General features: G+C 31.2%; 1 protein-coding gene across 2 annotated transcripts; it reads right to left on the bottom strand.

Annotated features, from left to right (window-relative positions):
- Window positions 1-305: 305 nt before the first annotated feature.
- LOC124360586 (glycoprotein endo-alpha-1,2-mannosidase) lies at window positions 306-11,373 on the bottom strand. Of its 2 annotated transcripts, none has more exons than XM_046814319.1 (4): window positions 9,985-11,373; window positions 3,789-4,015; window positions 3,312-3,477; window positions 306-752 (listed from the first exon to the last, which is right to left on the bottom strand). In XM_046814319.1, the coding sequence occupies exons 1-4, from the start codon at window positions 10,676-10,678 to the stop codon at window positions 337-339; spliced, it is 1,503 nt and encodes a 500-aa protein (XP_046670275.1). In that variant the 5' UTR covers window positions 10,679-11,373; the 3' UTR covers window positions 306-336. The 2 variants fall into 2 exon arrangements, with proteins under 2 accessions (XP_046670275.1, XP_046670276.1); XM_046814320.1 differs by having other exon boundaries at window positions 10,937-11,373.
- Between the last annotated feature and the right edge of the window lie 5,688 nt (window positions 11,374-17,061).

The following is a 17,061-nucleotide window of genomic DNA, read 5'->3' as shown; positions in this document are numbered from 1 at the left end:
CTTGGTGCTTTTACGAGTATTAACAATCATACAGGAAGAGAAATTCCCTCTCCAGTTAACCCATTCTAAAAAATAATATAGTTAATATCTTGTACTATCAAAATTATCAAATAGCACCACACAATATACTAACCTTACTTGTAAATCACTTGGCAACCTAGTATTATGAACAGAAAAAGGAATGTAGCAAATATGGGCGGATTAAATGTAAGCAATAATGTTAATTTATTTATAACATTACTTTATTTTCCTTTGCAGTTAAATATTTACACTTATTAACAGTATTCATATTAAAAATAGTTTAATCATTTATATTTAAATATTATTAATATTATATCAGCCAATGTCAGAGTAAATATTTTGAAAAATAAATTGTTTCACCCAATACCTTGTCAAACTCAAATAAAATAAGGAACCCTCTGGTTCATAATCTAGATATGTAAACTGTGGAGTAGCTTTAGGTCGAGCAGGTTCTATCTGGGATCCCTCTTGCCATTTGTTGAAAGAAGTGATGGAGACACCGTAAGGTTTTGCAGCGATTGCACTACGCCATGCCACCTGGTAATAAGCTCCATGACTTCTATGACGAGTAAGTGCAGTGTTCCAAGGCCTTATTTGAGTGTCTACATAACCAGGGCTTACTGAGGGGAAAAACAATAATTTTCTCTTCTTAGAAAATGCTTCCAATGTCTTCCAATTTTTCCAAGATGATCCATACGAAAATCCATTGCTCGAAAAGTAGGTATAGAATCCTGAAAAATATTGTGAAATGTGATTGTTTTCATTGTTATAATACTAATAACTAACAAGGGAAACCTTAAATAAATCATCTCACAACTTGTTTAAATCCAAACATCCAACAAACTTATTGAGCGTTACCATATATTTCACAACTCAAGGAATGGAAGTTTCTATCTAAAAATTATTTATTTACTAATTAATTATTTTTTTGTAATTTCCTCTTTACCATTTTACCCAGCCTTCCTTCCACTTTTTAAATCTTTATTTACATTACATTAGTTATAACAAACAAAAAATAACTATTGTAAATTATATTTGAATACAAAATTGTGTAAAATTACCCATGTAACAAAACAAACGTAATTACGTTTTCAATAACAAACATATAAAAAATTAGCAGTTTGTTAAACTTTATGTTTAGAATAAGATGAAATAATTGGGTCTCAATTATGGCAGTACTCAATAACAAAAACCATCCATCATCCTACACTAATCCATATTAAAAATAATAAAATAAAAAAGAAATCAGTTTACTTCATTAGGCGCATATTATCAACTACAAGGTGAAAAATATCAATCACAATTAATAATGTTTTTATTGTAAGTTGGTTTGGTTAAGTTTGCTTTACAAGACTACTATTAGGGAAATTTTTGTTACTATTTCTGTTGCCAAAGAGATGTTATAAACAAATTAATTACAGATCGATCACTTTCCCAAACCAAGATTATAAAACAATACAAAATATTATGTACAGCAATATTAGACAAATATATTTAACTAAGCACATGAATTCAGTACCATAATGGGATTTTTAGATAACTTCTAACAAAAAACATCCCTACTATTCAGTTTAGCAGAAAATAAGTGTCTTTTAGTGATGGAGTAAGTAAAAGTGCCATTATTAAAAAAATAGTACCCATGAATTAGGCATTTCTTTTTCTTATTCATAAATTATATTATGAAATTTTTCATAAAAGCGTAATCAATTGACTTTTTATCTTCAACATGTATGTAGATACTTTAAACTTATAAACCAAATTATATACTGTGAGCATATATATCTATAACAAGCTAAGGTGATTTTTGTAAACCGAACCTACTCCCATATTTATGAACCAATTTTAATTATTGAATTGTAAACAAATGGGCTCAATCTGGTGTTGTACAAAGTGATTTTCAATTTTTTTTATTATAATGCTGAAGGACACAATCCACCTTCAAAGTTTGCTTTTTCTCTATAAGGATAACATGGAGATCAATAATGTTATTCTAAAATAGCTTTTTACACAATAAAATACAAGTAAGCAACAACCAAATTAATCAGTTTTTCTTCTGTTGCATTTTAAAACAGCTGTGTTTGTTCAGTGATCTATACAGGTAAACAATATCCAACTATTAAATACTGGTAAATATATTCTTAACCCTCCAGCTGGTATGAAACGAATTTTCGTTGCCAAAGGCCCGTCCGATTTGGCAAGGACGAATATTTGACGCCAAAGTAGACATGTACAGTTATTTAAATTTTAGGCAATTAAGGTCATATAAATGAGTTTTATTTTATATATTCTGGAAGAGCATTAACTATTAATAGTACCGATTTTACTGTTCTTACTTCGATTATTGTCTTCTTTGTCCACGTTGTTGTGAAACTGTAAATAAGTACCGGGTTTTGTGTTTGAGGTTATGAATCCAATAGTATTTGTTGAAATTGTATTTTATAGTGTTTTAGTGTTGTTTAGCTTTCTTAGGTTATAGTTTTAGTTTTAGTTGAGATTATGTTTACCCACAAACAATAATATTTATTTCGAAATTATGCATTTTTTTAAAATAAGTAAATATGAGCGCTTTTTCACATACAATAATGATATATTTTTGGAATCAGGACAAAATTTTGAGTAAGTTATACATTTACAGTTGTGATGTAAAGCTCTAAGCAGTTACACAACGGAATATTTACAAAAATAATTTCCAAAAAACATTTTTCTTACGTTTTGTTTACATGGAAACAATAAGTTACTGTTATTATAATGCTCTCCATATAGTTATGAATACATTAACATATAATAGTTTATATTTGGACTAACAGTTATGAAATGTGATACATTATAAAAAACATCTGCGAGGCTGTTAAAATAGAGCCGCCAGTACAGAGTGACACCATTGCCAGTTCTAGGGTTAAACATGTTTATAACAACAGCCATGACAAAAACCATAACAGTTTTATTTTATTTTAACCGTTTAAGTATAACAAAAAAAGTATGCAGGTTTTGCAATTTTGCACAAAAATCTTATTTTATTTTTTTTTTAAATTTTTTTCTGTGTACTCCAAGTGGTACCTAAAAAAATTAATTTACCTTAAAAATTAAGCAATCGTGCACTGATGGGATACATGATAGTCTGAGCTATTTATTTAAGCAATGTTAATACAAATTTATAATATTTGTCCACAATTGACTAAATTGTTTTGGATCATCCTTTGTTTATTTTCTCTAACTTGACTTTGAAATTTACCATGATTTATGTTAGATTAATGTAAATAAATAATAGATAACATTTTTGTGATAATTACCATCAAAGTGTGATTTTTCAATTTCGTATCTATGAGATATGTTGCTTAATAGACCTATGAAGAAACCATCATATGGAGTTCCCCGAACTGTCTTGCTACCATCAGTAGCTAACAACTCTCTCCATACTGAAGCCGTTGTCATGTAAGATTTGTGTACATAATACACCTGAAACAAATTGATAACAAAAACATTTATGAGATTTAATAAAATGTCAAAATGAAGCTTAAAAAGTAATAGAGTGATTTGCCATTAAGAATAGCTTTCTTACTAACAAAATCCCAATTTTGTGATTAAGTTAGGTGTTTTCTACATTTTGAACTATCTCAAATGTTTTTGTTTGGGATAAAAGTTTCAAGGAATGAAAAATTTATCTTTCTTTTATTCTCTAATTTTTCTCTTAAGTCAACAGTTGCATAGGATGCATTAGATAGGTAGAAACCATAAACAGAAATTAAACAGACAAGCATTAAACTTACAGGCAAATATCTTTCATTTTTCATGAATTTGTAGAAAGATGAATGTGAAGTGTATTTTGTCAAATATATAATGTTCTTCAGAAAACTGTCTTGGTTTCTTCCAGTATAGATTTCAATGAGGATAGCAATCTTTAGCTGATACTTCTGTGCAGTGTTAAGGAGATGAACCATGTTGTCTTGTGTAGACTTCTGCACATCTGGTGGATACCAAGACACAACAACAACACCTTCAACAAAATCAAGATGTCATTACTATTTGTGAATTGAAGTGACAGTTGTAAACTATTATAAAAAGATGGTGTCTGTTCAAATTTTATACCCAAGCATTAATTTCTGATTCACAATCAATTTTAGTGTCAAAAATGTATTTGTAAACTATGCTAAGAAAAAATAGCCTTTTAGTAAGCCAAGCCTAAATTTCCATATCTTACATATGAGTGGATAGGTAACAGTTTAACATATAGAAGACTTAAATTCACTTTGTGCATGGAATTTCCATGTACTAAGAAATAATAAACTAATAAAAAAATAACTGACCAGTCTAATCTAAATTAGAAGTAAGTCTAGTAAAAATAATGAAGTTTTAGTATGGTAGCACAATTTGATTCAGATTGGGTGGCGATTGCTAAATGTTTTGAGCTGAACAGGAACCTAGTGGAATGATTTCTCCAAATTCCCTTAGTAGAGTGGTCATACCTTTATAGATAGCGGGTCTAATAAATTGTACTCACTTCTTGCCCCTGACTAATGACGATCTTGTACATTTAATTTTAAGTTTGAATTATGAGGTCTATTTTATTATCAGTGGTAACAAATTTTGTTTTATTTTCTTGTTTGTTATTTTAGCTATAAGCTGAAATATTACACTTTTAACCAACTCTTTGTGAGAATAGAATAAAATTTGTGGTAGTCAAAAGAAACTAGTATGCCAAATCTGCTGCAATCATGCACATCCTAAATGCTTTGGATTCTTGGAGGCCAAAAAAATGAATGCTATAAATCCAGTGTTTATAAGTAAACAAAGTGTTCTGAGCATTCCAAGTTAAGGAATGATGAAACTCCAACCTGCTGTACGTATCTCAATCTATAATGTAGATAAAACGTCTAGTAGCCTTTTTGTAAGTTCTGATGTTATTGCTGCTTTACTTCTGGACATGGCAATATCTGAGCTACAGGAGATTGTCAATTAAAGACTAAGAACTAAATCATCGAGTGCTTTTTTAAGAAATTTTATCAGATGTAGCAAGGCATGCTAAAGAAATCACTGGCCATAGGAGTTTTGAAAAAGTTAATGAGCCAGAGCAGTTCACCTTACATCTCCCAGTTACTCTTTCTGATTTTTTAAGTTTTCAGATTCATCCAAAGCCATAATATAACGGCACTGATAGAATATGAACTGTTACTTTCCCTCGGAGCTGTTGGTGACATCCATTTTCAGTCCTTGTGAATGAGCCGGTTAATCTTTTGGACCAAGAGTTAGGTTGTGAATTTGAATCATTACCCACAGCAGTTAGGAAGGTTTATCTTAACCTCTAGAAAAATCACCATCTCTACATATCAACAACTGAAGAGACAAAGGACTTCCATTATGGTAATAATTATTGGAACAGATAAGGACTCAACATCAATGAGGAAGGCTCTGTTCATAACTATATTGAAATCTAGCGACACTTAGGAAGTTAAAGGCATCCACAATCCACAAAGTATTCAGCGAGTAGCAAACTGCTGTAACCATGTAATGATAACAGCTACCACTTTTGTCATGCAGTTGAATGTGACTATCAAAAAGTTTATAATCCTGTGATTGGGCTGGGTGGTGTCCATTCAGAAATATGGTCCATATGGGTATAACCATGCGTCCATACATGTCTTTATATCCATTGAAGGAAAATACGAACATGTGTAATAAATGATGGGATCCATTATTCAGTACCGTAATTTCTATACCTGCAGAAAATATCTGATCAGATATTTTTATCCTAGGCATTAGCTTCGGTCTCTTTCATCTCAGACTTTTACAAAGCTGACAGAAAAAACAATCCAAACTGCACTTGAGGTGGAGGTCTTGCTCGTTGTTACCGGGATTTTGTTTTCTTCAGGATATCTAAACTTGAACTATTCCTGTATATCTAATACTTGAAGTATTTTTGTACCCGAGGTTACAAAACTATTTATTATCTTACAATTATCCGTTCAGCCCTGCTAATGTCGTTGACACAACTTAAATGTTATTGGGAAAAATAGTTTTCACGAAATAAGAAGGTTTAAATCCTCTTTTAGACTATAGTATTTTTCTAGCAGTATAGCCGATGTTGCACTGTATCAATTACCCCCTTATTTTATTTAATAAGAGCCTCACTCAGGCAAATGTATCATCTAGTCGAGCACAAGGCTTAAATATAGATTAGGATTTATTTATGGATTATTTGAATTTATCATGGTTCCATTGAGATCAGAATGTGCTATATACAATCTTTACAAAGCACTGATTGTTTCTGTCACAAGAGCTAAATTAAATTAACATATAATTTGTTAGACTAAATAAATTACCCATCAAATAACTGTAGATTATTACACTTGAAGTACTTGTATAATATTGAATTGAATTGAACCTTTTTATTCACCACAGTATTTATGTTTTTTAACAGCAAAATATGATAAAATTCAAATACAAAAAATTGGTAGACATTATACATTGTGAAAACTGTAATATTTAAATTTTACACAATATAATGAATTTACTTACAAGTTACTGTGGAAATTATTCAATACACTAGGAAAGTGTGCCAGTATGCTTTCTGTGGGCATGAGAAGTCATTATTTGTCAAAAGATTATTATTATATTGTTTAATTTATTTATTGTATGTGAAAGGTGGAACTGCTAAAAAAGAGAGTGAGAGAGAGAGAAAAAAAAAACAATACACAACCTCACCTACATTTACACACAATCACCTCACTAACACACAAATTCCATTATCACAGATCTAATCAAAAATGCATTTTCTACAAAAATGAACAACATGTATTATTAATATACACATATAAATATTCATATTACTATAAAATAACATAATAATATATACCCTAGCCAAAAATCAAAAACAAAGATACTTTAGACTCACACTAATACACAAGCAAACCCCACTGTTTATTGACATCCAGTATTATGTTAAATATGATATGGTAAAATTTTTAATGATTTATTTATCTTTTAAAATATTAAAAGCTACCGGTATATCCTTATATAATTATGTTTTTTCTTCATAGCTTTTTCATTTTTTTTATAAACGTTTGCAAGTGATTGCACAGTTAAAATAAAATTGTTCAACTTCAGTACATGAACATGTTATAAACCATTTCTTTATATAATTATTTTGTTTCTTTATTGCTTTTTCATTTTTATAAAGGTTGGCAAAAACACATTTTAGGCCCTAAATAAACAAACCTTTTTTGTAACAATGAATTTCTAGCCTAACAGGTCTCAACATTCCTATCCATTTGCTAATGTACATCCAAGGATTTTCATCCACAACTACAACTCTATTTCCACTGACAAGAAGAAACATTGTAAAAATGTCACAAAAACAAATAAATAATGAAGGGGCAAGATGATCAGCCCTGTAAATAATGCGACATATATACTACATACATAGTGTTTTAGACCACCTGGCCGCAATCTGCTGTGGTTGAAGCCTATAAAAGAGGGATGCAATAAACTGTGATCCTAATAAATCTCACATGGTGAACATCACAAAATTGTTTTTGTTGCATTTAAAATACTGAGTTTGCCCGAAAAAGAGGGCCACACGTTCGAATTTCAAGATTTTCAATTGACAAGATAGGTCATGTGACACATCATTTTGAAGGTCTTTGAACTCTTAAAAATGTGGTACAAAAGTTTTGAAAATATTTATGACTTGTCTAAATGGTAGGACATTTTTGGAAATACTTTATTTTTCTCTTTTATTAAGGTACTTTTGTACTTAAACTTACGAGTGTAAGTTTTTATTGGAAAGAGCACAAGATAATCTTTTAAGTCTTAACATGTTTGCAATTTTATTTTACAGTACCAAAATTTTCAAATTTGTAACACTTATTTGTAAAAACTATATTTTAATACAATTAAAGCATTTTTCCTAGTAATCGCTAAAATAAAAATAATGATTGATAAAATGTAGAGAGACACGTATAATTAAATTGTAATTTACTATAAAAATTCAATTTATTAAAAAAATCACCACACTATGAAGCCCTATAATTGGGATAGAGAGGTATATATTTACACATGATTGATCCATTATAGCATTAATAAACATCTTTGCACTAACCTTAAAACAGCTGATCAACAATACTCATATCATGACAACATATATTTTTTTCTAACGTATCCAATCATTTTATAAAGTCATTGCCAACTGTGGCTTGTTGGTCAGTTGCTTTGTTTTTCTCTTAACATCAATTTTATTGCTCATATTGATCATTTGCTTTGATTTTGTTTTAACATAAATTTTATTTTCTATTTTTGATAATCATTTTTATTTTGTTTTTAAGTGCAAGTATTAAGATTATTTTTTTTTCATTTTGTATTATTAGTCTACTTGTGTTACATAAGACACATACATTTGGTTTGAGAATGAATTTCATGAATTCTGAAGCTTTTGATATGCTTATGGTTTCGGGAGAATGTTTGTAGAACATTTCAGGTGCTGCTTGTTTGTATACAGAGCAATATCCCGAGCATGAACATCACATATCCAGAACATTCCAAAGTCCAGCAGCTCAGGTAAGAGAGACTAGCCAAGTGTAATCTCAATAATCGTAGGTATTTATTGAAATCCAAAGAAATTGTAAGATAAGTTACGAGTGAGATGGATTCCGATATTATATCAGCTGCTTTACAAAATCCACCAACTCTTCTGACTGCCATCTATTAGCAGAATACTGAAAGCTAATAAATTGCAATCTCTTAGGATGTCCTTGCAAAATAACTATTGGAGGAAGATTACCTTATAGTATGAACTTTGGCTATGGGCAAGGGACATGCTTGATAACAATCCCCATTTCTTATGATGTGATGAAGCCATGTTCCTAAGCAATTGTGAAGTAAATCGCTATGGAGCATTTGAAAATCTTTACTGGATGTTGGCAAATTAAAGGTAGTGAACATTAAACACATGGTACATGGTATAATTTGAAATGTAATTATTGGTCCTCATTTCTTTGAGGTTGCATTAACTGGCACGGTGTACAACGATTTCCTCATAAATATGCTTCAACGTATGGAACACCTATAACGGAACATAATATGTAACTTAGGAATTAAAACGTATTAATAGATTTTTAATAGCATTAGTATAGTAAAATATAAGTTATGCCAGCTACGAAATATTTTTGTAACTAGTGAACTATAAAAGGATTATTATTTTTCCTAACAATTAGTTTTATTTAAGTAATTACTAAGAAGAATGTTGGAATCATGATAAAATACAGTTCTTTTGTTCAAATGACATGTAAACTAGAAGAGATAGAAATAAAGTTTAAATTAAAAATTGTTTATTTGTTAAAAACCTTTAATTTGATGTGACACACAACTTATGTTATTTAATATGTTTGGGGACACGAGCTGTACAGTTTTTCAAATTTGAAAATGTTAGTGCTATAAGAAAAACTTGTAAAAATGTGCAAATGTAAAAAATATGAAAAATCGTTTCAAAGCTTATCTTATGCTCTTTTCAATAAAAAATTGACACTCACAAATTTAAGTACAAACGTATTATAATAAAAAAGAAAAAACTCAAAATATTTCCATGAAAATTGCTGCCATTTGGACAAGACTTGAGATCTTTTAAAAATGTTTGTACCAAATTGTTCAGCGTTCAAAGACCTTTAAAATGATGTGCCACATGACCTATCTTGCTAATTGAAATTTTTGAGATTCGAACCTATGACCCTCATTTTCAGGTACATTCTGTATTTAACTGTAACAAAAACAGTTTTGCAACATTTGCCATATGAGATTTATTAGGCTAACAGTTGATTGCATCGCTCTATTAAACTGTTTGACCACAGCAAATTGCGGCCAGTGGTCAGAAACACCCAGTATACAATATAAATTTATTTATTTAAAGAAATCGATAAAGATTAACTATGCTTATGTTTTATGAGAAATATATTTTGTTAATAATAATAAATATACCTATTCCTGCTTCACGAATTTGTTTGAAATGCACATCAATAATCTGTGAATCTCTGGAACTATAACATCCCAACTCCGGGTAATAGCTGGAGGCAATATCTTCTGGAGGTGTATGCATTCCTCTGTAGTACAACTTGTAATCTTCATTCTTTTTCTTTTCAATATATTCATGATTCCAAAGTTTCCATTCACCATCAACTTGAATATTTTTATAAGAATCATAATAAAATATATGAACTCTTGTACTAGGCATGGTAAGTGGTGTTACTTCATTTAATAATTTCATTATTTCCCATCGCTCTGAATGCTTTGCTAAAGTTTCTAGTTTGTTTTTAACCCAGTTCATACGAAATTCTGCTTCACTAGGTATTTTTAACAAAGTGGAACCATTTTTATTTTCTTTATTAACAGCCGGTTTATGCACTCCAACCGTAAACAAAGGGGTAGGAGTTGTTAACTTATTATAATAATTAATATTTCCAAAAATAAAAACTTGTGTGCAGATTAAAAGTAAAAATATTACAACCAATAAATTTTTAAATCTATATTTTTTTAGAATTAATCTTAAAATAGTATTAAAAATCATAAAACAACAAACAAATCTATCTGCTATACTGTTAAATACCCATAAGCAACATTTTATATTGCCTTTTGTACTTTCTTGTTTTGGAGACATGGGTACCTTTCTTAACATCCTCTCCAAGTACAATTATTGTGTACTATAATGCAGTAAAATTGTTTATGTAATTTATGGCACTGAAAATAAATTAAATAAATGAACTAATGGAATGATATAACATCATTTGTCTTCATAGTAGTAGTGACATGTGTGCTTTTTGTTTATTAAAGTTATATGAACATTCCATAATCATGCAAGTTTATAAGTAAGTATAATTGTAAAATTAACAATTTCTTTTTTATTGAAAATAACCAAAAATAAGATTTTATTTACCATATAAATATTGTAAGTGTATACTGTTGAGAGAGGATTATGCTAAATTGGTCTAATTACTCAAACATCACTGATTTATGTAAACATTATAAAACTAATAGGTTTCAAAGTACTCTAACCCTGTCAGAAAACCCTTGAATAGAAATAAGTATAATTCGGTTTTTGTAATTGAATTAGCAAAACGAATTTTATTTACAAATTATCATTTGATCACTCTTTAAACCACAGCCTATGGCCACAGTTCCACGAATTCTTGCTAAAATCCATATCATTTCTTGATTTAATTTAATTACGTATACATTATGATTATGCACATGAAATTAGCCACTTTCTACTTTTATGGTCATCCACAACAGAATAAACCATTATCGATCTCACGGTAATGTTGGCGCGCAGGAACCAGACACCGACAACCAAAACGATGATCTATTGTATGCATCTGACTGAAAGGGAAGGAAAGGAATGAAAAAGGATCAAGAATGGAATCAGTGCTGCCACGACCTTGTAAATATATTTTCCTGTAAGTTTACTAAATATCGATGTACCAGCCTACTGAGTGACAGGATTCAATGACGCTCAGCCAAATAGGCATGCATCATTATTAATTGAAGTCATGCTTGTTTATGTAGAAATTAAGTTTCAAGCAAAATTGAATCAAATTAAAGTCTAGACGTGAAAATATTGTTCAAGATGTTTCCGATAGGATAATGTGTTACATGTTAAAATGTCATATTATGATTGTATATTCAGTTTGACAATTCTGTCTCTTCTACAATTTTCGCATTTTTATCATGTTGGATAGCCCTAAGACCAATGCTAAAATGAACGGAAATGCTCAACTAAATCCCATGGATTGATATGCAGTATCATCAACTTTGATATTGATTATATAGAAATAATACTACAAATACGAAAGTGACTTTGTTTGTTTGTTTGTTTTGACGCTTAAAATACTCAACTGATTATATTACATTTTACATGGACATTCTTACGGTTCCTGGGATGAATACAGGCCTATTACTGTTTCGAAAATCTACGGGCTACGCCCCACTGGTCGTTAAAGTAGCGAAAATTCCCATCTTGGTCTCTAAAGCTGGGTAATTTAAATTGAATGAGCCTGTAAAATGTAATCAACTGTTTGTGTAAACATTCTTTATTATTTTCAATTTGTTTACATTTATAGTAAGTAAATTGTCAAAATAGTAACCATAATAATTGTCATTCAGTTATAGATTTCAGCGATTAGGAAAGTACAGGTATTAGAAAAATAAGGTTCCCTGTGCCGCCGAGACAGAATGCGATATGTTGGGAGAAATCTGGCTACACTGTCTTACTCATCAGCTATCCCTCTCTCTATCCATACCACTCGCGCCTCGTTACGTCCAACAGTGCCGGCCTAGCTGCCTTCGAAGATGGAGCACCCTATCGTTGCTACCGTCAGATGCGAAATTCGTGGTGTGATACGTTTTTTAAATGAAAAACAGATTTCACCTATTGAAATTCATCGTCAGTTAGTCGAAGTTTATGGGGAAAACTGCATATTTGTTCAACACGTTCGGAAATGGTGTAGAGAATTCAGTGAAGGCCGCATGGAAATTCACGATGAAAACCAAAGTGGACGGCCTCATGACAACCGTCTTTTGGGACAGGAAGGGCCTGCTTTTGATCGACTTTTTGCTTCATGGGACAACAGTAAACTCTGACAGATATTGCAACACATTAAGAAAACTGAGACGTGCGATCCAGAACCGCCTGAGAGGAAGATTATCTAGTGGTGTGAGGTTTCTCCATGACAACGCTCGACCTCATGTCTCACGTCAAACTCAAGAACTGCTGACAAATTTTGGCTGGACTTATTGTGACCCATCTCCTCTACAGCCCAGACCTAGCCCCAAGTGATTATCACTTAATCCCAAAATTAAAGGAACACTTGAGTGGCCAACGCTTCAGTACTGATGATGAAGTCAAGGAAGAGGTTTACTCGATTGGCGGCAGAATTCTAAAACATGGGGATAGGAAAGTTGGAGCATCGTCTACAAAAGTGTTTGGACAGAAACTGTGATTATGTGGTAAAATAGCTTAACTTTTAAGTTTTAAATTGATGTATAACACTAAGTAGAAATATAGAGCTGTCTATTTTTAAAAAATCATGGGAACCTTATTTTTCTAATACCCCTCGTACTAATCTACCTTAGAAAATCATAAGAAGGTCAGGATGTGACTGCGAAGACCCCCTTTGAAGCAGGCGACAAGAACTATGCTAGATGAAAGTTCGTTGGACTGTTCTTTTTTTAACTAATGTACCATTCCATCTCTAAATGTTCTAAAATAGTAAGAACTTTTACTATACATTTAAAGACTGATATAAAATCCATCTCAGTTCTCTTATTACAGAAGAATACTTTTCTGATGTGTATATATATATATATATATATATATATATATATATATATATATATATATATATATATATAGAATTATAATAAATTCTAAATCGTTTAAAAGTAGCACAACTGAAAAAGAATATCCTATTAAAGGTAACATTGATTGCACTACAAAAAAAAAATTATGGTTGCCTGTAAAGTCGGTTTTACGGGCGAAGATTTTACGTGACAACGTCTTTTTTCTCGGTAGAATATTTATTGATATGAATATTATTAAATTGCACAATAGGAACAAGGAATTGAATGAAAATAAGAATTGCACAAATTTTAACTATAGAAATATATTTTGTTTACTAAAACATTGTACATAATTTGAAATTAATTAAAATTTTGTTATTGTAAATGGTAAAGTTGAATAAAACATTTACTAAAATTGGAATTTGAAATTCTTGCTAAACACAGTTAAATTCTAACTCCGCGCGTGGTGATTGGTCGGTTTAGTTCGTTTGTTTGGTCGCACTGTTATGACAGGTTAGAGGTTATAATTTGTTATTTTAAATGTTTGACTAGCAATACGCGCTGTTCTCAATCGACTGAATTACGATTGATTGCAGAGTGATTTAAACTAATAATTTACTTAACACTATCAACATTTGTCAATAGCATGACATAACCTATAAACTCAGTTTCTCAACTTTTGTGTCAATCTAACAATTAATCAATCAATCATAGTTTACGATAATGAAATATCAGTGTACAATTATTTACCTTTATTGTTGTAGTTGTTGTAAATGACGAATCTAAGCACTCCACATTTTCACGAATAAACATAGTTATCTGCTTTATCCCGTGCGGCGGACCCACAGTTACCTGCTTTATCCCGTGCGGATCCCGTGCGGCGGACCCACTGGACGGGCATCGTAACGTTACGGGCGTTACACTTTTTCATGAGTGACTCCGAGCCGCAACCTAATTTAAGACGTTGTCACGTCAAAAACATAATTTATCAACTAACCTGTAAATTCTGTCCCAAAGACTATATTGGAAAAACCATCACTCCATTAAGAGTGAGAATGACCAATCATCGATTTGATGTTGCTCATCAAAATTATGAGAGACCATTATCTGCTCATGCGATTCAACACAATCAAAATAAATTAGAAAATTGCTTCAGCCTAAAAGGAATTTACCATTTAGAGCCAAACCCCAATCAAAATACCAATCTGATAAATTTAAGAAATGTTGAAATCGCACATCAATTAATTTTAAAATCAAGGCAACCAGATGGGTTGAACCTAAGATGATTCTCTTTTCCTTTTTATAACAAAAAAATTTTTAGTTCTATGTAAACATTTACAAATATTCTACATACAGCTGATTGGGATCTTGTTGTTTATGGTATTTATTTGTTAAAATTTTATTTTGGTTATGTGTTTTGTTTTTGGTTTGAGTTCTGTTTATATGTTTTAATTCAGTGTGTTCTGATGAAGGGTTGTGTCAACTCGAAAATTAAACATGAGCACTGAATTTTTGTTTCTGTTTTTGTGTACACTATAAAGTACTTCGAAGAGTATATATATATATATATATTGATATGTATATATATATTGATATGTATATATATATACGTTAAATTGTATAAATGGCAATAGCCTTATTTAATTTCAATAAACATTGAATCACAAAAAGTACTTGCTCCGCCGGGAGTCGAACCCAGATCTCTCACTTGCCGGGCGAATGTGCTACCATTACACCACAGAGCGCTTACTTTTTCCGATTCAGTTATTTTGTATTCGGCCGTATCTGTCACATATGCGTTTAAATAAGAATATATTTAAACCCTATTTAAAGAATTGTATAGAGTTTGAAAACGTTCGGTGCATAAATGGGCAAGTAAAATAAAATCAAACGTTTAAACCTCTTCATGGGACACCCAGTATATTTTCTTGATCGTGGGAAGAAGGTAAACTCAATAATGGCCTCGGAAATATAATTCACTCGAATCAGATGTGCTCACATGTGCAAAACCTGCGAAATTGCATGCGAGCGGGCACTGCTAGTATAGAAATAAAGTATCATCCACAATTTCAAGTAGAATATAGGTTAGTTCGTTTTCAAGATATCGTGAGAATATTTCTCTTCTGCTTGTCTATCCACAAGGTATCTCTAGAACGAACTGATCTAATTTGGAAGTTTGCAAGAAGTTATAATATGGGCAACACTGAGTTCGATGATGCTACATGTCACTCCATGGGATTTGGCTGAATTTAACATTGTTGTTATGGGAATGGTGGCAAAGATATATATATATATATATATATATATATCTAAAGAATAAAATAATTTGTAACATACTTGAATACAGTCATTTGAAATATTATGTGGAACATAGAAACACATGTACTGAGTTTACTTTGTTCGATTGGTTGGAAAGACTTTTTAGGTTTGAATTGGCGGCAGGACTGTTGAAATGTAACTTAAGAACAGACCACTCTATAACATCATTTCACATCAACACTGTTGCATCAGCGACACCAACCAGTTCAGAATATTAAATTATTATAGTATAAGGTAATACAGATCCTGGATTCAATAAATAATCGTGAACATAAGAAATGTACTAGGAGTATGCTCATTCTTCCCTTGACAGGATAAGTTAAATAGTAAGTTTACAAAACTATATAACGCGCGTTTGTATTCCATAGACAGATTGCACAATGACTATTATCAGTTATTGAAAAACGATTATGTACCATACTTGAATTACAATTATATGAATAGTATCATTAGTACAATTCTAATGAATTGCAATGAAACCAGTCACGAGAAAGCCCCTGGTCTCTTTGCATATCGGCAAATTCACGGCGCTAATCGCCTCTCTTGAGACTCTTACTATAATCGTGTGCACTAATGTTGCAGACCTAATTGCTGACTAAAATGCCGGTATGTGCCACTTCAATACACAGCTGCACCGTGTACTGGGCCAGAGGCCGTCTTGCGACTCGCATACAGTACATATATTATACTAACATAGCTCAAAATGCGACCGAATTTCCGAGCAGGTCTCGTTATCAAACAGTAATGAAATTAATGAAATTCTCTACCAACTAACAACTTTACTTTATTCTGGAATATATTAATAACAAATCAAATTAGAAAAGCGTATTGGATATTAAAACAACAATGGATTATTTATTTAAAAGAGTTTAAAACAAATTACATGTAATAAATAATGTTCAATTTAGTCGTATGAAGGATTTGGTTGGTCCGGACACTCTAAACCGCCCCCTCTATCTACACCACTACTACTGGTACTTCATAAGGTGGTTTTAAAACCCAGTACCGTTGTTATGTCTCGCATATTTAGGTTTGCATGCTTACCCCCACATTATTAGATTTTACATTTTAATAAAAGAGAAGATACCAGGTTCTCGAAGCATCATATTCCTGGCCAAACACGTAGCGATGCTATTTGTTATCCTTTAAAGTAGTAAATAGTTAGTAATGAATTTTGTAAAAATGTGTCTGTCAAAACTGAGGCTTAACAGATGTATTAAATTTTTGGTCCTAGCATGTAACCCTTTTAAAGTATATAGTTTGCATTCATCTCTGAAAGGGTTGTGAGAGCAATTCATCCTACAATTGTTTTGCACAGGGATGCAAAATAGCTAGCACCGGCTTTTTCGTTACATCAAAGGATAAAGACAAATGTGAACATTTCCAACATTATTTAAATGTATA

The sequence above is a fragment of the Homalodisca vitripennis genome, chromosome 4 (genome assembly GCF_021130785.1).
Source record: "Homalodisca vitripennis isolate AUS2020 chromosome 4, UT_GWSS_2.1, whole genome shotgun sequence".
Lineage (NCBI taxonomy): Eukaryota > Metazoa > Arthropoda > Insecta > Hemiptera > Cicadellidae > Homalodisca > Homalodisca vitripennis.
Note: the sequence above shows the minus strand (reverse complement) of the source record. Positions and strands in the feature narration are given on the sequence as shown.

Coding starts and splice junctions, on each gene's coding strand:
- LOC124360586 (XM_046814319.1), bottom strand. CDS start 10,678: ATGTTAAGAAAGGTACCCATGTCTCCAAAACAAGAAAGTACAAAAGGC. Junction 4,016..9,984: donor AATTCGTGAAGCAGGAATAG/GTATATTTATTA, acceptor ATTTTGTTGAAG/GTGTTGTTGTTGTGTCTTGG. Junction 3,478..3,788: donor AAAATGAAAGATATTTGCCT/GTAAGTTTAATG, acceptor AATTTGTTTCAG/GTGTATTATGTACACAAATC.